Source organism: Pipistrellus hanaki, assembly GCF_964339955.1.
Source record: "Pipistrellus hanaki genome assembly, chromosome: 8".
Taxonomy (NCBI): Eukaryota; Metazoa; Chordata; class Mammalia; order Chiroptera; family Vespertilionidae; genus Pipistrellus; species Pipistrellus hanaki.
In genome coordinates, this window is record NC_140510.1 from 3,415,695 (window position 1) to 3,441,663 (window position 25,969).

General features: G+C 44.1%; 1 protein-coding gene across 5 annotated transcripts in view; it reads right to left on the reverse strand.

The window, feature by feature from the left end:
• The window catches only part of UGGT1 (UDP-glucose glycoprotein glucosyltransferase 1), a 151,931-nt gene that overhangs the window by 120,734 nt on the left and 5,228 nt on the right, over positions 1-25,969 (reverse strand). For 4 of the 5 annotated variants that reach the window (XM_084891989.1, XM_084891988.1, XM_084891991.1 and 1 more), the window contains 3 exons: positions 24,863-24,998; positions 18,098-18,180; positions 14,334-14,464 (listed from right to left, as the gene is read on the reverse strand). In XM_084891989.1, the coding sequence (XP_084748115.1) occupies positions 14,334-14,464; positions 18,098-18,180; positions 24,863-24,998 (350 nt within the window). Of the gene's footprint in view, positions 1-14,333; positions 14,465-18,097; positions 18,181-24,862; positions 24,999-25,247; positions 25,270-25,969 lie in introns of those variants that run through there. The other variant, XM_084891992.1, reaches the window with a different exon arrangement.

The following is a 25,969-nucleotide window of genomic DNA, read 5'->3' on the forward strand; positions in this document are numbered from 1 at the left end:
CTCTTACTCCATTGGGGAGTGGCCAGCCTGGGTAAGGGGCTGAGGGCCATTTTCAGGCTGGCCACATCCCTGGTGACCCAGGCTCCCAGCCCTCCTTTTTCTCCCCCAGCCCCTCCTTAAGCGGAGGGCAGGGCAGACAGGAAGCTTGGCTTCCTCCGTCACCGGGGGCAACCCAAGCCTCCTGCTCACTCCTGCCACCATCTTTGTTGGATTAATTTGCTTACTTGTTCCTGATTGGCTGGTGGCATAGCAGAGGGACAATCAATTTTCATGTTTCTCTTTATTAGTATAGATATAAAAAGCCAGGAGCCCTCACAACTGAAACAACTGGACAGACGAGCAAATAGGCTGCAAGGGGTGACCAGGCTGGCAGGGGGTTAGTGAGGGATGACCAAACGACTGAAGAGCAGGCTGCCTGGGGTAACCAGGCCAGCAGGGGGACTGTGAGGAGTGACCAGACTGGCAGGGGGGGCAGTGAGGGGTAACCAGGCTGGCAGCAGGAAGCAGTTAGGGGCAACCTGGCCAGCAGCATGAGGCAGGTAAGGGTGACCTGGCCTGCAGCAGGGGGCAGTAAGGGGCGACCAGGCCAGAGGGGGGAGGAGGGGGGTTGCAGTTAGGGGTGACCAGGCTGGCAGGGGGGTGGGCAGTTGGGGATGATCAGGCAGGCAGGCAGGTGAGTGGTTAGGAGGCAGGGGTACAGGATTGTGAAAGGGATGTCCAACTGTGGCTTAGGACCAATCATGGGGGTCAAACCTAAACCAGCAGTCAGACATCCCCTGAGGGGTTCAGGAATGGAGAGGGTACAGGCTTAGCTGAGGGGACCCTGCTCCCCCATGCACAAATTTCATGTACCAGGCCTCTAAACTATCTATATATAAAAGCCTAAGAGACCGAATGATTGAATGACCACTCAACTGGTCACTATGACGTGCACTGATCACCAAGGGCAGAAACTCAATGTAGGAGCTGCCCCTGGCGGTCAGTGTGCTCCCACAGCCAACCTCCCACGGTCCCTCCCCTGGCCCTAATGAGAACTTCCCTCAGCTCCTTCCCCAGGCCAGCCAACCTCCCATAACCCCTCCCCCCGCCAGCCAACCTCCCGTGGCCCAAATCGGCCCTGATCTCCAGCCAGGTCAAGGAACCCAACCCCTGCACAAATTCATGCATTGGGCCTCTAGTATATCGATAAGATTCTGGCATGGGAATAGATTTAAAGACATAACTAAATACTGCCTAAGTTCAGGAAAAGCAAATTGGTACCAATGATAACCACATTTTAAATGCTGAACAGTAACAATCTTTTGCTTTGCTAAGTGTCAAAATACGTTGATTAGAACCCAAACATAAAGGTTGCAATTCTGTCAAGCTAAGAGCCCAGTAAAACTGCTTTTCAACACTCCTATGGAAGCCACTTTAGACTTATGCACCACGCCAACATGTCTGCTCAGATGTAAGACAAATTAGGTCCCATCTCAAGTTCCACTCCCAAGGCAGCAGCATCAGTGGATTGACAGCTGGGATCTTTGAAGCACAACCGCATTTGGGGGGGGTAACTTCTCCAAATACAGAAGCTGCTTGCTGTTACTAGCTCCACGCCACTTTGTCTTAGGAGCTTCACTCCATCTTCCTATTTCATTCCACCTTCGACTAAGGCTAGGGCAGCAAGCACCAGAGCTCCTCCAAGGCCTGCAACACGAGCCACAATACCACACCAGCTCCCTCACGAAACTTACTGTTATAAGATTTAACCAGTCAACCATCTGGTTGGATGGTGGCGCATCATCACTGAAGGCCAATCAAGAACAAGGCCTTCCTTGTTTCCCCACAACAAGAGCGCCAGACGGTGCTCCACACACTCTCACTATGCGGCAACGCCATGCTTCTAACTTCCTCTGTGAGGGTCTTGAGGTCTCAGTGGTTGGACTGTGAGTAATAAGAAATCTCACATTCTTGTATGTGACTGCCACAGGAGCGGAGCAGCTCCTGTGAGCCATGATCTAGTTAAAGGACACTCAACTGGGTGATGAAAGAATTTAACAATGGAATGCAGAAATGATGCAAAGAAACTGAGTCTACTTCAGCGCTGCGAGTGATGTTGGGAGCAATAGGAAATGAAACGAACCTCCTGACAGGAAGCCGCAATTCTTCAACCAAGTAACACAGCAAGAAAGTGCACTGAGGGTTTCCCCATCCAGGTCACAACTCTTATAAATTGCTCTGTAGCTTTCAATTCAACACTTCTGCGTCCAGGTTAACCACTCACATGGGGCTTCTTGGTGGAGTAGTCATGAATGTCTACAGTTCACTCGTCTGCATAGGGTCGTGCTGTGCCTGGCAATAACCTCCAATGCCATCAATGTGTGGCCAAGAGCACCCCGAACTGAGGAATATGTCTGCTCACTGAAGACTGCAGCCTCATCTACAGCCTGTCCCAAGGCAGCGGTGGAGGCAGCAGCAGGGCAGGGGGCGCACCACGTTCTACCATGCAGTGAACTGCTGGGGGAGAGCATGCAGCCAAGCTGGTCCACAGTTCATGGGGCCAATACGTGTGCCAAGGCTGTAGCTGCTTTCTTTGTATGATTTCCTCTAGTTCCTCTCAATATCAGCTCATGAGGAAGGCGATATTATTAACCACAAAACAGAACTTTAAAAACCTATCTCAGAAGATATAAAAAAGTATCCAGGAAATGCAGTACGTACTTTGTAGAAAACTAAGATTACAAATGTCTATTTTAAGTATCAAAGATTAAGGATGCAGTCCTAATTAAGCATTATATGCAAATTAACAGAGGAATAACCCAGATCCAGAAAAAAACAGGGATTAAAAAAAATTGCAAGCCAAAACCTGTTCGGCTCAGTGGATAGAGCATTGGCCTACAGAGTGAAAACTCCCAGGTTCGATTCCGGTCAAGGGCATGTACCTTGGTTGCGGGCACATCTCCAGTGTGGGGTGTGCAGGAGGCAGCTGATTGATGTTTCTCTCTCATTGATGTTTCTAACTCTCTATCACTCTCTCTTCCTCTCTGTAAAAAAATCAATAAAATATATATATATTTTTTTAAATTGCAGAGTGCTGGCAAGGATGTGAAGAAAAAGGAACCCTCGTGCACTGCTGATAGGAATGCAGACTGGTGCAACGTCTGTGGAGAACAGTATGGAGTTTCCTCAAAAAACTGAAAATGGAACTTCCATTTGACCCAGTAATCCTACTCCTAGGAATATATCCTAAGAAACTAGAAACACCAATCAAAAAGGATATATGCACCCCTGTGTTCATAGCAGCACAATCTACAATAGCTAGGATCTGGAAACAGCCGAGGTGCCCGTCAGCAGATGATCAAAAAACTATGGTACATCTACACAATGGAATACTATGCTGCCATAAAAAAGGAGTTCTTATCATTTGCAGTGACCTGGATGGAATTGGAGAACATTATGCTGAGTGAAATAAACCAGTCAATGAAAGAAAAACACCACATGATCTCACTCATTTATGGATAATAAGGAACATTATAAATTGATGAACAAAAAGATAGAGCCGAAACTGATTTGGCTCAGTGGATAGAGCGTCGGTCTGCGGACTGAAAGGTCCCAGGTTCGATTCCGGTCAAGGGCATGCACCTTGGTTGCGGGCACATCCCCAGTGTGGGGTGTGCAGGAGGCAGCTGGTCGATGTTTCTCTCTCATTGATGTTTCTAGCTCTTTATCCCCGTTCTTTCCTCTCTGTGGAATATCAATAAAAATATATTTAAAAAAAAGATACAGAGATAGTAAAGAAACAGACTGTCAAATTCAGCGGGGAGGGTAGAGAGATATGGGGGAGATAAGAGATCAACCGAAGAACTTGTATGCATGCATATAAGCATAATCAATGGACGTAAAAATCTGGGGAGGGAGGGCATGTATGGGAGTTGGCGAGGTGGGGATTGGTAAGGTATGTACACATATAATACCTTAATAAAAAAAATGAGGAAAAAAAAAATTTAAAAATAAATTGCAGAAATGGAAAGATAAAATTAATGAGCACAGTAAGATAAGGGAAAGGCTGAACACTGGGTGATTATGCTTGGAGTGAACCCATTAATCCCAGAGCAGAATGAGACCAGTCAATCTGCAGCTTTACCAAGAGGCACCCTGAGAAGAGTGAGCATATGAAAAGGGGAAGGGTAAAATGATAAGCACTTCTATAGATTTTATCTAGAGAAGGTGTCTTAATATTAGTATGTTACACCATCATTTTATCTAGAGAAGAAGGGGTCTTAATATTAGTATGTTAGTGATGGTGTAACATACTAATATTAAGACCCCTTCTTCTCTAGATAAAATTAAGGAAGGAAATGTGAAGTTTGCTATAAAAAATTGATATTAAAATTTTTTCATTATTCTTTTTTTTCCCTGTAAGTTACTCTAAAACTTACAAACACAAGAACAAATAGTACAATAAGCCCTCATGTACCTGTGACCCATCTACACTAATAAAAGAGAAAAATGCTAATTGACCGTACCTTTGCTACACCCACAGCCAATCAGGAGTGATATGCAAATTAACCCAACAAAGATGTCAGGTAAATTTGCATATCACAGGCAGTGGAGGCAGAGGCCCTATGCAACCGATGGAGTTGGGGACATGGGCAAGCAGAGGGGGCAGCGCCTGAAGCCACCAGTGGAACCAGGCTGAGATGGGGACCTGGGCAGGCGGCTTGGATCCGGGCGGGCGAAGAGCCGTGGTCCCAGCCCCCGTGATCACGGCGCGAAGAGCCTGGGTTCAAGACGCCCTGCGATTGCGGGACAAAGAGCTCGGGTCCAAGCCACCCCATGATCATGGGCGAACAGGCCAGGCCAGGCTGCCCTTGGAACACGGGGCAGAGAGCCCGGGTCTGAGCCTCCCTGCAACCACAGGGTGAAGAGCCTGGATCCACGCCACCCTGCAATTATGGGGCAAAGAGCCCAGGTCCAAGCCACCCTGCAACCATGGGGTGAACGGTCCGGGCCACGCTGACCCCCACGATCATGGGATGAACAGGACAGGCCTAGCTGACCTGCGACCAATGGGTGAATGGGCCAGGCCGAGCCTCGCCATGCTGCCTGCAATCCCAGGCAAAGAAGCCGCTCCGCTGACCAGCCTGCACTAGGGACCTGTTCCTCTCTAGCCTGCAGCCACGGGAAGTCCCTCTCCCCAGAGTTAGAAGCACCAGCCCAGGTCTACCCAGCGGCCTGGTCCTGACTGCAGGTTGAGCTCCTGCAGGCTGAGGTTTGATCCGCACGCATTAGCAGTAGGAGACAGTGCCTCTGTTATTGCTGTGTGTCCGGTTTTTAATTGGACAGATGCCCAGTGGTCCCGGTGGCAGGCTTAGCAAAATCTTTTATGAGGAGAATTCTATCTGGGTTTCCTCAAATTCCCCCAGCCCCTACTCACCCCTCTGCAAAGGTGCAGAACAAGGTGCAGTGAGGCCCTTAAATAACAATCAGCTTATTCGTGAGTATGGCATCCCTTCCTACTTTAAAGGAAGCGGAGTTCCATGTGAACTGTGTACTATGCTATGATATTTGAGGCACAGGATAAGGGAGGGAGGCCCTAAGTGTACAATGCTTTAACATTTGAGTAATTCTTTATTGTTCAAAGTAACTTATTTCTGTATGCCTCAGTTTTGTAATAGTTAAATTATTAGAATAATACATCTTATTATAAAATATTAGAAGATCAAATGATCAGGGGACATTTACTGTTATTTTCTCTTTTTTTTAATATATTTTATTGATTTTTTACAGAGAGGAAGAGGGAGGGATAGAGAGTTAGAAACATCGATGAGAGAGAATCATCGATCAGCTGCCTCTTGCACACCCCCTACTGGGGATGTGCCCGCAACCAAGGTACATGCCCTTGACAGGAATCAAACCTGGGACCTTTCAGTCTGCAGACCGACGCTCTATCCACTGAGCCAAACCGGTTTCGGCTGTTATTTTCTTATATATCGTTATGAACACAATCTCTGGTATGCTAAAGTGATAGGTATTACAGAAATCTAAGGAGAGAGAGACCTACAGGCTTGCTTACAAGTGAGGCTTACTATTACAATCCAAATTAATTGCTTGAAAAAAAGCAAGGAGCCAAATATAAGCCCTTAAAGGGAAAATATAAATTGGATAAGCTTTGCTATTACAAGACCAAGAGAAAAAAAATTCAGATTTAAGAATGAAAACCACATTGCATCCACTCTAAGTAGCTGTTGAAGAAAAAGAAAGATATACTATGAAAATACTTAATACAGATTGAAAAGACATTTGTTCAAAGAGGATTTCCGAGAGTAGGTGATATTTCAGTTAATTTTTTTAAATGTGAAGAGGTTAGCTAGATAAGAAAAAGGTGCAGGGGTCCCGAATTGCAGAGGGTGTAGGCACAGCTGGGGGAATCACCCATCTTTGTGCACCAATTTCATGCACCAGGCCTCTAGTCTCTATATATAAAAGACTAATATGCTAAGTGTCTGACCGTCCAACCGGTCACTATAATGTGCACTGACCACCAGAGGGCAGATGCTCAATGCAGGAGCGGCCATGATGCGCACTGGCCATTTACACAGAAACGGCACTGCGGACCTAGCGCCCACAAAGCAACACTCAGCTTCCCCCAACTGGGACGTCGGGCCCGCCACCACCACGGAATGGCAGCCCGCCAAAGCACAGCCAGCACTGCCGAGACCCAGGGCACAAAATACAGCCCACAGCCAGCCCCGCAATGGTGGCTGTGGGCACCAGGTAATGATGTCACGTAGCAACGCCCGGCTTCCTCTCCCTAGCGACTAGCCTCCTTGCAGTTTCTCCAGCCCAGGAACACGACTTGCTTTATAGCCAAGTGCAAACATTTTACACGTTAACCAAATGTCTGTGAAGCGTTTTCCATGCCTCACCTCATTTGATCCTTACAGAAGTTCTGGAGTAGACAGGAGACTCAGTGGAATCCTATTTTCATTAGCCAGAAAAGGAGATTTAGAAAGCTTAGAAACTTCACCCGACTGAAAAGAAGAAATGGTGGACCTTGAAAATGACTCAGGTTTCCTACTGTACAAAGTATAGTCAAACACTGCTGCAGTTAAATATTTACCTTTTGTTCTCCCTGCGTGATCTACAATAATAATCTGCTTTGTGTTGATATTTACTGCTGTGTTTCTGACAATTACCTGAAAGAGATGTTGGGATGCTTCACTGGGCTGGAAAAGTTTAGCTACATCAGAAAGCAGGTCTAAGTCCTAGGCCAATCCCTGGGGACCCAGGCCCAAGCAGAGGGAGACGGGGCTGTGAGGTGGAGTCCTGGGGGAGCGGCGAAAAGCGGAGCCCCCGGAGTCACGTACATTGCGCGCAGAGGACAGTCTGTTGACTCTGATGCTAGACTCCCCCAGCGGGAAGGAGAAAAAAAGCTCCAGACTGGAGGAACGCGACGAGGAGCAGGAGCCCCTGCCGGACACCTGCCAGCCGGGCACCAGCAAGGAGCCGGGCGATGGGGCCCCCAGGGGAGGTTGCCCCTGAGCCTTCGACAACTGAGTGCGGGCAATGGAGCCGAGGTCGGGGGCTGCTTCCTGGGCGGCGGTGCCGACCCCGGCAACAGGCTGAAGCAGTGCAGGGGCCCGCGGAGAACAAAGGGGTGCCACAGGCCAACCTGCTGAGCTTCCAGGACAAGGAAGAAGAAACCGAAGAAGTTCTCAATGTGAAGAAATCAAGTGAGAGCAAAAGATAGTAAAATTACTTAGGAGGGAATACAAAGACAGATCTTGAAAAATCAAAGACTAAGTCAGAACTCAACTCAGCAGCCAACATTTCAACATAAATGAGTTTAAAAAAAAAAAAAAAAAAAAGGACAGAATGTTGGAACGACGGCGGCCAGGCCTAGAGTGGCCAGGCACAAGGCAGTGGCAGCCGGGCCTGGAGCAGCAACAGCCAGGCCCCAGAGCAGCAGCAGCCAGATCCAGAGCAGCAACAGCAAGGCCTGGAGCAGTGGCAGCCAGGCCTGAGGCGGAGGCGGCCAAGCCCAGGGTGGCCAGTCCAGGAACACCCAGACCAGGAGTGGCCAGGCCCAGAGAAGCCGGGCCCAGAGCAGCCGGGTCGGGAGCAGCCAGGCCCAGAACAGCAGTGGCCAACCCCGGAGCATCCAGGCCAGGAGCTGCCAGGCTCAGAGCGGCCGGATCGGGTATGGCCAGGCCCGGAGCAGCGGCTGCCAGGCTGGGAGCGGCCAGGCCCAGAGCGGCAGGGTCCGGAGCTGCCGGGCCCAGAGCAGCCGGGTCGGGTGCGGCCAGGCCCGGAGCAGCAGCTGCCAGGCCCGGAGCAGCAGCGGCCAGGCCCGGAGCAGCCGGGTCGGGTGCGGCCAGGCCCGGAGTGGCAGCTGCCAGGCTGGGAAGGGCCAGGCGCGTAGCGGCCGGGCCCAGAAGAGCCGGGTCGGAAGCAGCCAGGCCCGGAGCAGCAGCTGCCAGGCTGGGAGCGGCCAGGCCCTGAGTGGCCGGGCCCGGAACAACGGGGCCCAGAGCAGCCGGGTCGGGTGCAGCCAGGCCCGGAGCAGCAGCAGCCAAGCCCGGAGCAGCCAGGTCGGGAGCTGCAGTGGCCAGACCCGGAGCAGCTGGTTGTGGAACGAACCAGAGCAACAGAGGCCAGGCTCGGAGCAGCCAAGCCCAGAACAGCTCGCTCCTCGCCTGCCCCCACCCCAAGGCTGCCTCGAAGACATGGCTGGAAACTTTTGGGGGAACTTGAGGGTCTGCTGAATCAAGTGAGGAAGGCTTAGATCTGGATGTGTTGAGTTAGTACAGCGCTGGGGTGTTGATCTGTGAGTGCCTTGTGCGGGGCCTGGATGAGGTTGGTTGACCTATCTGGAAATGTCTTTTGTGTGAAATGTGTCTTTGGGCATGTGGAGGTATTATTGATATGAGAAAATGCTAAGTAACTGATTTACTATCTGAAAAGGGATTTACTATCGAGGAAAGGGAGGGAGGAAGAGACTGAACATAAACTGTGCACCTATGGATGAGGACAATGGGGGATGGGGAAGGGGTGGAGGGTGGGGTGGGAACCTGGTGGAGGGGGGAATAAATGAGGAACCTTTGTAATAATATGAGCAATAAAGATTGATTAAAAAAAGAAGAAAAAAAGAAAGCAGGTCTAATGAAGCAAGTTTATTCTATATCTATAAAAAGCTAAGTTGACTCGCGCATGTGAGATGCATATAAAGCTCTCGCTGGTGCCAATCGTATGAGTGTTTCCATCTGCCATTGTCAGTTGTGAATTTGGTTTATAGAGAAAGGGCAAATAGTGATATTAAAATATTTCTTCTAAATAATTGCCTTTCAATGTGCAAAAATTCATGCACCGGGCGACTAGTATTCAAAATTATCAACTCATGGCCAATTTATTTCATTTACCTTTCTAGGACACATCACTGAGTCATTACAACATAAATTCTAAATAACATTTCATTTCATTTGTAATATTTTAGTATGTCGCAATAAGAGGTTTTTACAATGACATAATACCACTATCATTAAAAAGGAATAAAATTCTGGCCCTAGCTGGTTTGGCTCAGTGGATAGAGCATCAGTCTCAAAGGGTCCCGGGTTCGATTCTAGTCACAGGCACATGCCCAGGTCAATCCCCAGTAGGGGATATACAGGAGGCAGTCGATCAATGATTCACTCTCATCACTGCTGTTTTTATTTTTCTCTCTCCCTCTCTCTTCCTCTCTGAAATAAATATATATATATATTTTAAAAAGTAATAAAATTCTGCACAACAGGCAACTGACAGCATAATTTTTTAATTTTCCAAAGTTCCCCACAAAAACAAAGCAACTAGATAACAAAAAGCAAAAAGCCAATGGACACATTTATGAAGAAAATAGGTAGAAAGAAATCCCCATGATACAAAAGCCAAGCAAGACCAAACTTATCAGGAGGCCACAGAAAAGGACACAGAGGTAAACGAGAGATTTAGATGACCCTGAGAACAAGAAAACCCATAGCAGCCAAGAGATTTCACTGGGAAGTCGTGGCCAACAGGTGTTGTTTGATCTCGTATCAGGGGAACCCAAGGGGCTCCTGATAAAGTTTAAAGGGCTTAGGGCAGTTAAGCCACTCTGAACTCTCAAACTCACAAGTAGGACTCCCTTTAGTGCCCCACTCTAAGGAAAAACTGCTGAGGGCGAAAGAAAATTGGTGTTGGACAGAAAGATAGAGGCAATGAAAGAGAAAGTCCAAATAAAAGCACAGGTGAGGGACCAAGTCAGAAAATTTCAGAAAGCAAGCCACTATTTTTTAAACCACCCTTATTTTTTAACATTTAGATAAAATCAACAGAAAAGGAAGCCGTGTCAATTTCTAAAACTAAAACTAATTTCACATCAAAATGAGCAGAAAAGCCTCAATGTCAAGTCCCATACAAAGCTACTGTAAGAAAAGGGGTGGAGGGATAACAGAAATACAAACTCCTCTTTTTTTTACAGAAACATGTTTTAGTTTTTAATGAACTTGTAAATCAATAAGCTCCCATTTCAAAATAAAAATAAAATTCCAGAATACATAAATGTTTAGTGTTTGCATTTACCTAAGCAGCATACATACATTTTCAGTTTTAAGATATTAACTAAATTTCTGTGAAAAAAAATATGCTTATAATTTGTTGATTTCAGAGGGGGGGAGGAGGGGAGAGAGGGAAGGAGTGAGAAGAGAAGGGAGAGGTAGGGAGGGAGGGAGGCAGGAAAGGAGGGAGGGAAAGACAAAAAGAAAGCCACCAGTTTGGCTGAGTGGATAGAGCAACAACCTGCGGACCGAAGGGTCTCAGGTTTGATTCTGGTCAAGAGCACATGCCTGGGTTGCAGGCTTAATGTGCAGGAGGCAGCCAATCAATGATTCTCTCTCATCATTGTTTCTATCTCTGTCTCCCTCTCCCTTCCTCTCTGAAATCAATGAAAATATATTTTTTAAAAAAGAGAGAAAAATATTGATTTGTTGTTCCACTTATTTATGCATTCACTGGTTGACTTGTGTATGTGCCCTGACCCAGGTGAGCAGGCAGTCTCTCATGTGCTCAAACACAGAACCTTTGGTTGCTACCAAATAAGCTGCCTTGCAAACAAGAAGCCACCACTTTTTAAAAAAAGTATTTTTGATTTTTAGAGACAGAGGAAGAGGGAGAGACAGAAACATCAATGAAGAGAGAGAATCATTAATCGGCTGCCTCATGCACACACCCAACCACAGGGCCCGCAACCGGGCATATGCCCCTGACCAGAATCGAACCCAAACCCTTCAGTCCGCAGGACAATGCTCTATCCTCTGAGCCAAACCAGCTAGGGCAAGAAGCCACCACTTTAAGAATGTTTTAGGTTAGGGGTGTCGAACTCAATCAGAGAAGGGGCCAAAATCTAAAATCCAGCCTAAATCGCGGGCCGAATGGTTTACTGAACAGTCATAAACTGACAATGTCATAAACTGACAGCGGAGTGCAGTGATGACAGCGCGGTGCGGGCCACATTGCAAGGCCTGGCGGGCTGGATTTGGCCCGCGGGCCTTGTGTTTGACACATGTGTTTTAGGTGAACAACTTGCAAATCCCCCAGGATGGATAAACTCTAAGAATGCACAATTGTGAGCATTCACAACCATCACAGGTATGGCTAAAAGTTGATCATGCCGTTCTTCTGAAATGAGATCTCAAAGTAAAAGATTTTAACAAAAAATATGGCATAAGCACAACTTCTTCACTAATTTGTGTGTAGCAACCATCTAGTTAACTTTTCCACTTGAAAACAATGCTTCACTGTGTGTGTTAATATTCACTATCAGAGTGTCTATAACCAGGACAGAGCATCACCAGTGAGGCACTGACCCACTTTATACTGGAAGTAAGCTCTTTACTCCCAATACATGGCTCCTCATAACCACTAGAAGAACTAAAACTTGTACGTTTGGGGAGAAACAAATGCTGCTCGGATCACAACACAGCTCTTCTGTTCCTCAATTCATGCTCAGAAACCTGTGGGGGTGGGCCTGCTGACCCCGTCCACCTGAAGCTGCCTGATGACTGCTTTCTGCTTTAACACTGTCCAGCCCAATGTGCAGGCCTACCGGTGATCCAGGGTCTGGGAAATGGCTGCCTCAGATACCTTAACCCAGGGCATCCTCAAATGCTGCTCCAACAATAGTGTAAGCATGGCAAATTCTACAGGAAATCCCTACATAAAACTGCTTTTCACATATATATATTTCTTAAACATCTTTGCTGCAACCTGTAGTCCTTGCAATGGCAAACTGGTTCCATTAAAATACATCAAAACAGATCCTATTGATTCCCTGTCATCTCAGCAACTCTGTTCAATACAAAGATGTGCATCGATGCTAGTATTATCGGCAGTGCCAGTAAGATTTTTATCTTCAACATGGTATGTGTTGCCTCATCCTGTTGACTCTGTACTTTTGGCCTCTAGTTTAAAAATAAATGTTGACTCACGCATGTATGATATATATATTCTCGCTGGTGCCAATCACACGTGTTTCGATCTGTCACTGTCAATCGTGAATTTGGTTGTCTTTGTTGACATTAGTCAAGCACTCTGAAAATGTTTTTACTCTTCTTTTTTTAAAAATATATTTTATTGATGTTTTTACAGAGAGGAAGGGAGAGAGATAGTGAAAAACATCGATGAGAGAGAGTCATCCATCAGCTGCCTCCTGCACACCCCCCACTGGGGATGTGCCCACAACCAAAACACATGCCCTTGACCGGAATCGAACCCGGGACCCTTCAGTCCGCAGGCTGACACTCTATCCACTGAGCCAAACCAGTTTTGGCAATGTTTTTACTCTTAATGTGATTTACATAGAGATATTAAAATGAGTTTAATCAATTTGTCAGTCATTGTTTTATCAATGTTGTTTTTATACCATGTTTTTGTTTTTGTTTTATGTTTTTGTTGTTTTTATGTAATGTTTTTGTTGTTGTTATATTGTTTATTTATTAAGCAATTTATATATTATTTTCATATACATTTTACTAATTTCCTTTCATCTCTGACACTTCTATTATAGAGAAAGAACAAATAGTGATATTAAAATATTTCTACTAATTAATTTCATTTCAATGTGCATGAATCCATGAACCAGGCCACTAGTCAATAATAAAAATATATTTTTAGAAAAATCCAACAAGATCTGCAAATTGCATTAAGTTGACACATTTTCAGTCTCTTTTGAAGTACCTCCTTCCCAGTTCCCCTTTCCTTTTAACTTATTTGTTGAAGTTATCAAATCCTGTTACTCTAAGGCAGTGGTTCTCAACCTTTCTAATGACGTGACCCTTTAATACAGTTCCTCATGTTGTGGTGACCCCCAACCATGAAATTATTTCGTTGCTACTTCATAACCATAAAGCCGATGGTTTTAGGCTCTACAGCAGCAGTTCTCAGCCTGTGGGTCACGACCCACAGGTTGAGAACCACTAGCAGGGTCACCTAAGACCATCAAAAAACACAGAGGTTTATATTACGATTCGTTAACAGTAGCAAAATTACAGTTATGAAGTAGCTACAAAAATAATTTCACCGTTGGGGGTCACCACAACATGAAGAACTGTATTAAAGGGTCGTGGCATTAGAAAGGTTGAGAACCACTGCTCCCAAATGCTGGATTTTGCTGATTGTACCCCTGCTATACTACCTCACATTTCCCATGTCTCTATTTCCTGTGAACTGCTTTGAGATCTACAGGCTGTGATCAGAGTGAGGGTCTATTGGTTTAGCAAGACCATACCTTCTGCCTTGGCCAGTGTTCTCAATGGTTAGAGCATCAGCCCACACACTGAAGGGTCTCAGGATCAATTCCTGACAAAGGGCATGTACCTGGGTTGTAGGTTCGCTCCCGAACCCTAGTTGGTCGGGGTTTATGAAGGAGGCAATCAGTAGATGTGTCTCTTTCACATCAATGTTTCTCTCTCTCTTTCTCTTCCTCCTCTCTCCCTTCCTTTTCACTCTCTGAAAAAGCAATGAAAAAAATATCCTATGTGAGGATTAAAAAAACAAAAACAAAGACTACCTCCTAGGCTATGTTGTACAAATGAAGTCTCATAGTCTCTTTTTTGTGTATATATTCTTTTTAAATTTCTTAAATGAAAATAAGAAATTATATTTCTTATACTATGTGTTTTGAAGGTTTTAACAACAACTTTGCTTATTTACAAACAAATCATAAATCCTAGAAAATTTTAAGCAGAAAAGTTACAGCCCCTCAATGCAACTACAATATATCTGATTATCATGCTATACAACCCTTAACAAACACTGTTACATGTAAGCACTGCACTCACCTGCTGGAAGGCTTGAATTGTAGCAGAGTAGGAATGGAGAGACAGAGAAAATTTCAGCAAATTCTGCTGCAGAGGTGACAGAAACGGAAATGCAACTCCCAATATTGCACGATAATAGGAGGAATCAGTGCCTGCGAAGAAAAAATATGAAGCAAAATAGTCCCATGACTGGAGATATCCCAGTAAGATAGCTTGTAAGGTATAGAGCTCTGTGACACACAGGCCTAGGAAAGCAACATTTCACCACTATACTGTCTGGAACTACTGTCAGATGCTCCGAATTCCCTGGAGTACACAAGTGAACTTTTCCTCCCTTCTGCCTTTTATCCAGTCTTCCTTCTACATGGGACTGCTAGTTAAGTACTCCAAGACACCCCCAATACTACCCATGCTTCACTGGACCAAGTACATCTTTTCTTTGCTCTCATATTTCTTTGCTCACCTCTTCCATTCACATTATTACTAAATTACTTATTCACTATCTACTCCTCCCCATATAGTCTGAGTCCCCATAGGCAGAAACTATGACTTATTTGTCTTTGTATCCCTAGTGCCTACTACATGCTCTCTACTCGAATAACCCAACACTCCTCAGCCAGGTGATGAGGAAGTGCAAGGTATTAAATGATGCTGATAAAACTATAGTTTGGGATAAAGCATTTAAACAAACAATTGGAACAAATTAGGAAGAAAAAAGGACATGAACCAATATGAAAAAACCCGAAGGATATGTTGCTAAATGAAAAGTGCAACATATAAAACAATATATATAATACCATAAGCTATCATTTTTCACTCTAAGAAAGAATGAGAAATAAGAATAGATATGTATTTGTTGCAAAAAAAAAAAAAAAAATTTAAAGGCTAACCAAATTAAATGGTTATAAAAAATGGTAGAGCCATAACCAGTTGGGCTCAGTGGATAGAGCGCTGGCCTGCAGACTCAAGGGTCCCAGGTTCGATTCCGTTCAAGGGCATGTACTACCTTGGTTGTGGGCGAAACCCCAGTAGGGGGTGTGCAGGAAGCAGTGTTTCTCTCTCAATAATGTTTCTAACTCTCTCCCCCTCTTCCTTCCTCTCTGTAAAAAGTTAATGAAATACATTTTTTAAAATATGGGAGAGAAACAAAAAGAGGGAGGTAACAAGATTTTTCTCTGTAAGTATAACCTTTCATATACAATAGCTTTTCTTTAGAAAATATTAACATTTTAAAAAGCAAAATATAAACGGACAGTCTGCATTAGCATCTAAGTAGAAAAAGAGATCACAAAGGAATATCGCAAAGTTGTGTCAGAATGTTGATGAATATCTTTGGGTGGTAGACTACAGATAATATTTCAAATAAAATGTTTAACATACTTTCACAATTACTTTCAAGAATTCATACTCACATCATTCTAATCAAGAACACTACCACTTATAATGAAGACATGTCATTTATATGTCACAGTTCAAATTCATTATAAGCCCACTTTATTATTTGTTCATAAAATTATAAACTAAATGTAAAATGATTTTTCTGATAACTCAAACAATTCTAGTTGACTCTGAATTATATAACTAAAACTTACAGATGCTTGTTCAAAATTGTTCTGTGTTTATACCAAAAGAAAACTCAGACAGAACTTTTTAAATACATATTGTATGAATAAAAATCTATGTTAAAATTAATTTAGTTTACTTTTAGCAGCGGTAGCGGTCACAAAATTTTTACGTATTTTCTCTTCAAATGCGCCTGTCAATTTAATACCAAGGTTTTAGATACTCATATATCTTTAACTATTCATTTTTATACTCTATATAGCTTATATTCAATTAGAAAATGTATATAAAAACACATCATAATCTGTAAACAAATGAGAAAATTACATTGTAATTTAATTGATACCTGACACTCAATCTGTGAGTGGCTGGCAGACATAATAGAAAACATTTTTGGTGGCACTAACTTAATAACAAACTTGCTCTGACCAGTGTGTGAAGAGTTTAGAGCATCAGTCCACACACTGAAGGGTCTAGGGTTCAATTCCCAGTCAAGGGCACGAACCTGGGTTGCAGACTGGATCCCAAGCCCAGGTCGGGGCACATGTGGAAGGCAACCAATTGATGTGTCCCTCTCATACTGCTGTTTCTCTCACTGTGTCCTCCTCCCTCTCCTCCACTCTAACAATTAATGGAAAAAGTATCCTCACATGAGGATTAAACAGTAAATAAATAAATAAACAGGTTAGACTTAACAGATAATAAATCACTTATATAAATGGTTTATTTTTAAAAAATGAATCAATTCTGATGGGTATTAACTTAATACTAAATGACTTTGACTTCCACAAAATAGTCACACATTCTACCTATAAAAGAGTATCATGCAAATTAACCATCACTCCACTCAAGTCACGCCCACCAACCACGCCCACCAGCCAATCAGAGCAAGTATGAAAATTAACCCAACCAAGATGGCTGTAGCCACAGGGAACAGTTGAGAGGCTTGCATTTCCAAGGCTATAGAGGAAGCCAAGCTTTCCACATACCCTGGCCAGCCTAGGCCTCCACTCAAGGATACAAAGTTTCAATTATAAAAGATAAATCCCAAGAAAAATGGCAGCAGCCAAGGAGCTGGAGAGAGCAGGGTAGGGTTACCCCAGCAATGGAGGAAGCAAAGCTTTCCACCTGCTCTGGCTGGCCTAGGCCTCCACTCCAGGATACAAAGTTTCAATTATAGAAGATACATGAACCTACACAGAAATGGCAAAAGCAGGAGTGAGCAGGGGGCTTGGCTCCGCTTGAGGCTACAAAGTTTCAATTGTAGAAGGTGAATAAATTCCAGATACCAGGGCCTCTGCTTAGGTAGTGGGCGAGGGGAGGTGTGGCCAGCCTGCAAACCACCACAGGCCCCTCGCCCAGGCCACCCCACACCCTAAGGGAACCCCCACCCAGATCGGGGACACCCTTCAGGGCAAACCAACTGGCCCCCACCCATGCACCAGGCTTTTATCCTATTTGACCATCACTCCAACACACAAGATGGCTTCCCCCATGTGGTCAAAGATGCTACCCCTATGTGGACACAAGATGGCCAGCAGGGGAGGGCAGTTGGGAGGCACCAGGCCTGCAAGGGAGGGCAGTTAAGAGTGACCAGGTCTGCAAAGGAGGGCAGTTGGAGGAGATCAACCCTGTAGGGGAGGGCAGTTAGGGGTGGCCAGGCCAGCAGAGGAGGGAAGCTGAGAGCAAAGAGGCTGGCAGGAGAGCAGTTAGGCATCAATCAGGCTGGCAGGGGAGTGGTTAGGGGGTGATGTGGCTGGCAGTCAGAAGGGGTTAGGGGCAATCAGGAAGGCAGGCAGGCGAGCAGTTGGGAGCCAGCAGTCCTGGACTGTGAGAGGGAGGTCCGGCTGCCCGTTTAGACCACTGGGATCGGGTCTAAACAGAGAGCTGAACATCCCTCGAGGGGTCCCAGATTGGAAAGTGTGCAGGCTGGACTGAGGGACACGCCCCACCCTGTGCACAAATTTTGTGATCTGAGCCTCTAGTTTTTAATAAAACAACACAAAAACAAGAGGGTGAAAGTCAAAGATAGTGCTTAAACCCAAGTTATAAACTTCAAAAATTATTATTAGTCTGTGTTGGCTCTGCTGGCTGCCATCATAACTCTAGTGATTAAGTTAAAATTGAATCCTATTCACTGCCGTGCCACATATACTCTGAAAGAGCATTTTCCCGATATTTTCCCAGACAACAAAGTCAAAGCAGCATTGGCTTCAATTTACCGTGATGATCTGACGATCCAATACTTTGGCTGGCTTCTACAAAATTCCAAAACTTCTCTTGACTGTCTTCTGCTAAAAATTCACTGGGAGAAAAATATAAAATAACTTTAAAACAAAAATTTTCAAATATAAGCTCTATTACTAAAGAAAGGAAATTAAGTTCTTATGAGTTTCCAAATATTCAGTTTATCTTTTAATTTACAATACATCCTACTAATAAAAGAGTAATATGCAAATTAACAACTACCCCACTACATCCACCAACCACGACCATCAGCCAATCAGAATGAATATGCAAATCAACTCCAGCCAAGATGGCTGCCACCACGAAGAGCAGGAGGGAGGCTTGGAGGAAGCCAAGCTTTGCACCTGCCCTGGCTGACCTAGGCGTCCACTTCAGGCTACAAAGTTTCAATTAAAGAAGATACATAAACCCCATCAGAACTGGCTGCTGCCACAGAGCAAGCAGAAGACTTGGCTCTGCTCCAGGATACAAAGTTTCAATTGTAGAAGGTAAATAAATTCCAAATACCAGGGCCTCCACTTGGGTTGCTCCTGGGGGGTAAGGGGGGGGGGGGTGTTGGCCGGCCTCAAACTACCACAGGCCCCTCGCTCAGGCAGCCCCACACCCCAAGGGAACCCCCACCCGGATCCTGGACACCCTTCAGGGCAAACCAGCTGGCCCCCACCCATGCACCAGGCTTCTATCCTATCAAATAAAACAGTAACATGCAGATTGACCATCACTCCAACACACAAGCTGGCTGACCCCATGTGGTCAAAGATGGCTGCTGCCATGTGGACACAAGATGACCAGCAGGGGAGGGCAGTTGGGAGGGACCCGGCCGACAAGGGAGGGCAGTTGTGGGCAATCAGGCAAGCAGGGGAGTGCAGTTAGGGGTGACAAGGCCAGCAGAGGAGGGAAGTTGGGGGCAAAGAGGCTGGCAGGGGGGGCAGTTAGACATCAATCAGGCTGGCAGGGCAGTGCTTAGGGGGTGACTAAGATTTCATACCAACCGGACAGTGGTTTACAGTCTAAGAAGGCAGACAGTAAAACAGATAGATTATGACATGCAGATGAACATTAAATTCCTAAATTAAAGCTTCACTCACAAATAAGTGAGCAGAAGGGGGAGGGAATACACTGATCAAATGTATGATGAGCCAAAACCAGTATGGCTCAGTGGATAGAGCGTTGGCCTGCGGACTGAAAGGTCCAGGGTTCGATTCTGCTCAAGGACACGTACCTTGGTTCCGGGCACATCCCCAGTAGGGGGTGTCCAAGAGGCAACTGATCAATGATTCTCTCTCATCAATGTTTCTAACTCTCTATCCCTCTCTCTTCCTCTCTGTAAAAAATCAATAAAATATATATATTTTTTTAAATGTATGATGAGCCGAAACCGGTATGGCTCAGTGGTAGAGCGTCGGTCTGCAGACTGAAAGGTCCCAGGTTCGATTCTAGTCAAGGACATCTACATTGGTTGCGGGCACATCCCCGATAGGGGGTGTGCAAGAGGCAGCTGGTCGACGTTTCTCTCTCATCGACGTTTCTGCTCTCTATCTCTCTCCCTTCCTCTCTGCAAAAAATCAATAAAATATATATATATTTTTAAATGTATGATGAGAACAAGGATTCAGGGAAGCTAAGGTCCCCCTATAAAGGCTTATTTTAAGTAAATATATGCTTTTCAGATAATGACAGGAAAACTTCTTAAACTATACATTCTTTTTCATCCCACTGCATAAATAGCTCTTAGAGCATCTAAATTTGTCTTAAGAAAAATAATTACTAGATCCACTCACTGAACTAGCTCAGGAAAGATAAGAACACAAGATACTTTTCAAAGGCATGCTGCCATTTGTTTACAGTATACTAGTTTGCTTTTTGTTTTAAATCATTTATTAGCCTCTTATGCCTATCCCACTGAGTAAAAAAAAAAAAATCTATAGTTTTACAGATGAAATTATATGCTGTTTGGGATTTGCTTTAAAACATTCCAGCGGGCTCAGTGGTTGAGGGTCAACCTAGCAACCAAGAGGCCTTGGTTCGATTCCTGGTCAGAGCACAGTGGGGGGGGGGGGGGAGGTGTGCAGGAGGCAGCCCATCGATGATGTGTCTCTCTTATCGATGTTTCTATCTCTCTGTCCCTCTTCTTTTCTCTAAAAATCAACAGAAACATAAAAAACGAAACAAAGAAACATTTCAGCGGGGGAAGGGAGGAAAATAGTGCTAGTAATGGTTACTGGACTTAAATTGATAACTGTAAAAACCTGGTAAGTAGAAGAAGGGCAAATTATATCATTCTCTCCGATTATAAACATTTTTGGAATCCCAATAAAAAGGTTTTAATATTTGGCAAAAGAAATCATAACTAGGAAAAAAAAAACAACCCACAAATGTCTAGCCGAAACCGGTTTGGTTCAGTGGATAGAGAGTCGGCTTGTGGACTGAAAGATCCCAGGTTCGATTACGGTCAAGGGCATGTACCTTGGTTGCGGGCACATCCCCAGTAGGGGGTGTGCAAGAGGCAGCTGATCAATGATTCTCTCTCACCAATGTTTCTAACTCTCTATCCCTCTCTCTTCCTCTCTGTAAAAAAATCAATAAAATATATTTTTAAAAAACCAAATGTCTACCAATCAGCATAAGTCTGCTAGTAAACTTGTTTTTTGTTCGATTTCTGAAGTTATTGTGGGAGATCAGAGTAGGTCTTTCTTTAATACAGAACTAGAAAGGAAAGGGAAGTGAGTATTTAAGTGGCTCTACTGCGTGACAGACACTAAGCTCAGCATATTCATCCATGTCTCCAAATCCTCACAGCAACCCTACAATTCAGTAGACTTGCTTCAAGGCACAGAGTTAGCAAATGGAAAATCTGGAATGTGAGTTCCAATATTCTTGATTTATATCTTTATCATGCTATATTCTTGAGCCATTATAATATTTAGCAGTCAAAAAATGATGTTTTCATTTTTAATATACTTCATTTACATATTTCTGCAACTATATTTAATTGAAGTCAAACCTATCCAGTGTTTGACTTCAATTAAATATACTAGTATAACACTTCATGGATAACTACAAAGCATCAGGCCCAATCTTAAAATACAGCTGGGAATAGTTTTTGTCCCTACAGCCAAATACAGGGAGCATTGATGTATGGAGAGAGTCTGGACCATCCCTCTGGACCACACCCACCATCAGTGCTGCCAGGACCAGCGCAGAGCCTGCGTCAGCTAGCTCTGGAGTGCACATGGAGTGGTTTCAAATAAGACAGCTCATTTCTGAGTTGCATACATGTCCCACTACTCTAGCAAACTGTCTGCAAATAGCTAAAGAGAGGGCTCAAAACAGTGAAACAACTGGCAAATGGCCAGGATACCCTGTAAAGGTGTCTGTGCTGAGTAAACTGGTGAAGTACCAAAAGTACACATCAAAGAAACTGGAAAAAAAGTGATCAATTAAGACTGACAAATTTAACATACTTTCTCAAAAGTCCATAGGGATATGCCAAAAGTATCTTCTAAGACAATGTACACTGGGGAAAATAGGAAACTAATCAGTGTGAGAGTAATGGAATGTAATTCAGGTAAGAATGGTAAGCAGAATATCATAAAACATGTTACAGTTAATAACACAAATGCACTTAGAGAGTGATAGTAAATCTCAATAGCCTAGACTTACATCAGACAAATCATCAAAAATAAGGTTAGCGGAGACTCCGCCCCATCCAAGAGGAGCCCAGAAGCCCTCCCAGAGGCTGGCTTTCTTGTTCGCCACAAATAGGACTTTCCTAAGGAGGGACTGATGGGAATCCAAAGCTAGTCTGCGCCTATACCAAAGACGGGTGCGCCTGCAACCAATCTTGTGGGACTCACCACGAATAGGACTTTCCTAAGGCGGGACTGACAGGGAACCAAAGTTTGTCTGCACCACCCCGAGACTCCGCCCCATCCAAGCAGAGTACAGAAGTCCTCCTAGCTGAAAACACTGCTGATCCTGACAGCCAATTGGCTTGGAAATCAACGCTTCCCAGTGATACCAACAACAACTAAGGCTTAACAACAAGATTCCACATACAGCCCACAAAGGGCTACACCAAGACTGTCCACCTCAGGTAACTGGAAAGGCTGTGCTACTGGGCTCTACCAAAATACCTAGCACACAAAACTATTCCATCAAATCAGGGAAGCAGCTCAAATGCAGAGAAGAGGCAGGACACAAAGGAAGGAAATGGCGGAAAGTAAAAGAATGGACATTGAGTTCAAAACTACAGTTAGAAGGTTTTTCAAGAATTTCCTAAAAAAGGCCGAAAAAATAAATGAGACCTATGAGGATATGAAAAAAGATCAACTAGAAATAAAGAAAACATTGTCTGAAATAAAAAATATTACACAGAGTCCTAAAAACAGACTGGAAGACCACAGGAATCAAGACAAAGATTTGGAACACAAAGAGCCAAAGGACACTCCTCTACAGAAGCAAGAAGATAAGAGAATCCAGAAAGTTGAAGATAGTGTAAGACAATTTCAAGCAAACCAACATCAGAATTATGGGGGTCCCAGAAGATGAGAGAGAGCAAGATACCGAAAGCATATTGAAAGAAATAGTGACAGAAAACTTCCCCCACCTGGTGAAAGAAATAGATTTCCAAGTCCAGGAAGCGCACAGAACCCCAAACAAAAGAAATCCAAAGAGGACCACACCAAGACACATCATAATTAAAATTCTAAGAGCAAAAGACAAAGAGAGAATATTTAAAAGCAGCAAGAGAAAAGCAGGTAGTTACCTATAAAGGAGCACCCATACGACTGTCAGCTGATTTCTCAACAGAAACCATGCAGGCCAGATGGGGAATGGCAAGAAATATTCAAGGTGATGAATAGCAAGAACCTACAGCCAAAAATACTCTACCCAGCAAAACTATCACTCAGAATCGAAGGCCAGATAAAGAGCTTCACAAATAAAAAAAAGCTAAATGAGCCGAAACCAGTTTGGCTCAGTGAATAGAGCGTCGGCCTGCGGACTGAAAGGTCCCAGGTTTGATTCCGGTCAAGGGCATGTACATTGGTTGCGGGCACATCCCCGGTAGCGGGTATGCAAGAGGCAGCTGGTCGAGATTTCCCTCTCATCGACGTTTCTAGCTCTCTATCTCTCTCCCTTCCTCTCTGTAAAAAATCAATAAAATATATTAATAAAAAATAAAAATAAAAAATCTGATGAACAATATTAACTGGTGAATAGAACCAGAGGAATGAAAGGGGAATGAACTGACAATTTGTGGGGAAATGAGGAGTGGGGGGTGTGGGAAGAGATTGAACAAAAACTGTGCACCTATGGATAAGGACAATGGGGGGTAGGGAAAGGGCAGAGGGAAGGGTGGGAACCTGGTGGAGGGGAGCAATTGAGGGGATGGGGGTTGGAACATTTGAAAAAATAAATAAAAATAAGGTTAGCAAAAGCAAGAAAAAGGTGAGTTAGGAGTCCTGTCACAGGCAGGCTAGGATTTCAAAAGATCTGTCACTTCACTTAAACAAGTGCCCTAAATCTAATAAAGTTCTTGTATTTGAGGAGCTCACCCCCTCTATCAGGCTAGTTACTGCAACATCACTACGACTCAGATGCAGTGCTTTTCTTGTTTGCCTTTGCCATTTTATTGATGAGAAAAGCAGGCGCAGTAGAGATGGAAGCAAGTCTGCTCAGCAGCAAGTCAGGGGCTTCTAAGCAAGTCAAGACCACGCCCAAGCATCCTACTTGCCCCTTATCAATGCCAAACTCGGCTTTTCCTTAGAAGATGCCATATTCACATACATAACCAACAGGACAAAGCTTTCATTCCCATTTTTCTAGTGGTTAAGGGGGAAGTGTTAGAAGATGAAATCCTAAGTTGAAGATCACAAAGACAGACCACAAAGTTAACTGAAGTAACTCAACAGTTCAAATTTCTAGCACTATCAATTTCCAAGATGCCTGCCATTGAACCCACCTAACGTACACTTTAGGAAGATTCTATGCAAGTCCTAGCTATTATTCACACACAATAAGTTTCCATCTGTAAACATTAAAAAAAAAAAAGTCTAAAAGAAGGGTATTTGGTTATATAGAAGTAATATATGCTATATATAATGTATATAAGTTACACTTGGAATATAAAATTTTTCAAGAAATCATTGACTATTGTATTTTGTTGATTTTAAGGCACTAGTGATTTTAAGACATATTATTGCTTTATGAAACACCAAAAATGAGAGGTGCTGCCAATTCTAATTGTAAGAGAACTTTCTGATTTGATTAGAATCATCCTGATGGGGCAGTGCTCATATGTCGAACAAGCACATTTTCGAACAGACAGAACCTGGCCATCTCCTCTGCTTCCGGCACTATCTTATTTTGTCTTCTCCCAAAGCAGTTCCTCCTTTCCCCATATCCTGCCAAGCTCTCTTCTCTTCCTTTTAAATATATAAGTAGAAATGTTCCTTTAAGTACAACTCTCTCTTCCCTTCTTACCACATACACTCTTCCTGAAAGATAGCATAATAATCTAACCAATTCAACCTACTTATCTAAAGAAATCTCTCCATGAATCCATATAGTCCTATCCTACTAATAGGCAGATTCTGTGTTCTAACAGCACAGCGCACACGGAAAGAGGCCTTCATAAATGCATGTGATAACCTCACTTCCTAAAAAGCTCCTGAAAATTCACTAGTAGAAAGTCTGTACTTTGCTCAAACATATGAAAGGGAAAAATGTTCTCTTACCTGGTTTCTAACAACAATGGAGCAGAAACCCATTTTGTCGTCAGAGAGGTTGTAATGGCTTTTGAATCGGCCTTTACTAAGGAAAACAGCCACAGTCCAGTGAATACAATCAAAAGTCCCATTTTACAGCAAACCCCTAAAAAGGAAAACAAAAGTTTAGCTACAAGGAACTGTTTAAACCTCAATCTTAATACTAAGAGACACAAAATACCATGAATATTAAAGAAATAGAAATGCTTCCTAAATATAACGGCCCTACTATGTACATTAAGCATGTCAAACTCCTGAGGCGTGCGGTGTGGCCCGCTGGCTGTGAGTTTGACATGCTTGATGTACATAGTTCAACAGATATTTGCTGAGTGACAGACACAACATGACTACCCACCATAAACTGCTTCCAGCTAAAAGAGTTTAAATTTCAGACTATCCTTTGTGGTTATTTTAAGTCTCCTGAGTGTGTAAAGCCGCTGTGCAGATCTTCTCTGAGCTTGTCAGGTGTAGCGTTTGGTGCCTTACAACTTCTAGCCTCCAAAACCGTCCGACAACAAACTGCTGTTGTTGTAAGCCACCCGGTTGTGGTGTTGTGCTATGGGAGCCCGAGGAAGGATATATGAGGGGTCTCGATGTAAAATCAAAGGTAGGTTCTGAAACGAGGAATGTAAGAACTCAACCACAAAATAAAGCAGCTGAGGTCACAGTAAATCAGCACAGCCATAAAATGCAGGCCTCCTGGACTCTCAGCAGCAGCCCCCAGCGCACTGAGCCTCAGAGAAAGTCTCCAGCTTCAGACCCCTTTGATGTGAGCTTTCATTGCTAATCATACTTCTGCCTGGGCTATCTAAGTCAACATCCAAGTGCCACCTGTCGCCTGAAGGGAATGTGAGTGTGGGAAACACTAAGCCAAACTTGTGCTTCTGAGCATTAATATCTGGAAAGGCTGGTCCCAACTCTTCAAAACTGGCGGTAAAATCTATTGTTGGAGGCCCTAGCATGTTTTGCTCAGTGGATAGAGCTAGAACAGTGGTCAGCAAACTCATTAGTCAACAGAGCCAAATATCAACAGTACGACGATTAAAATTTTTTTTGAGAGCCAAATTTTTTTAAATA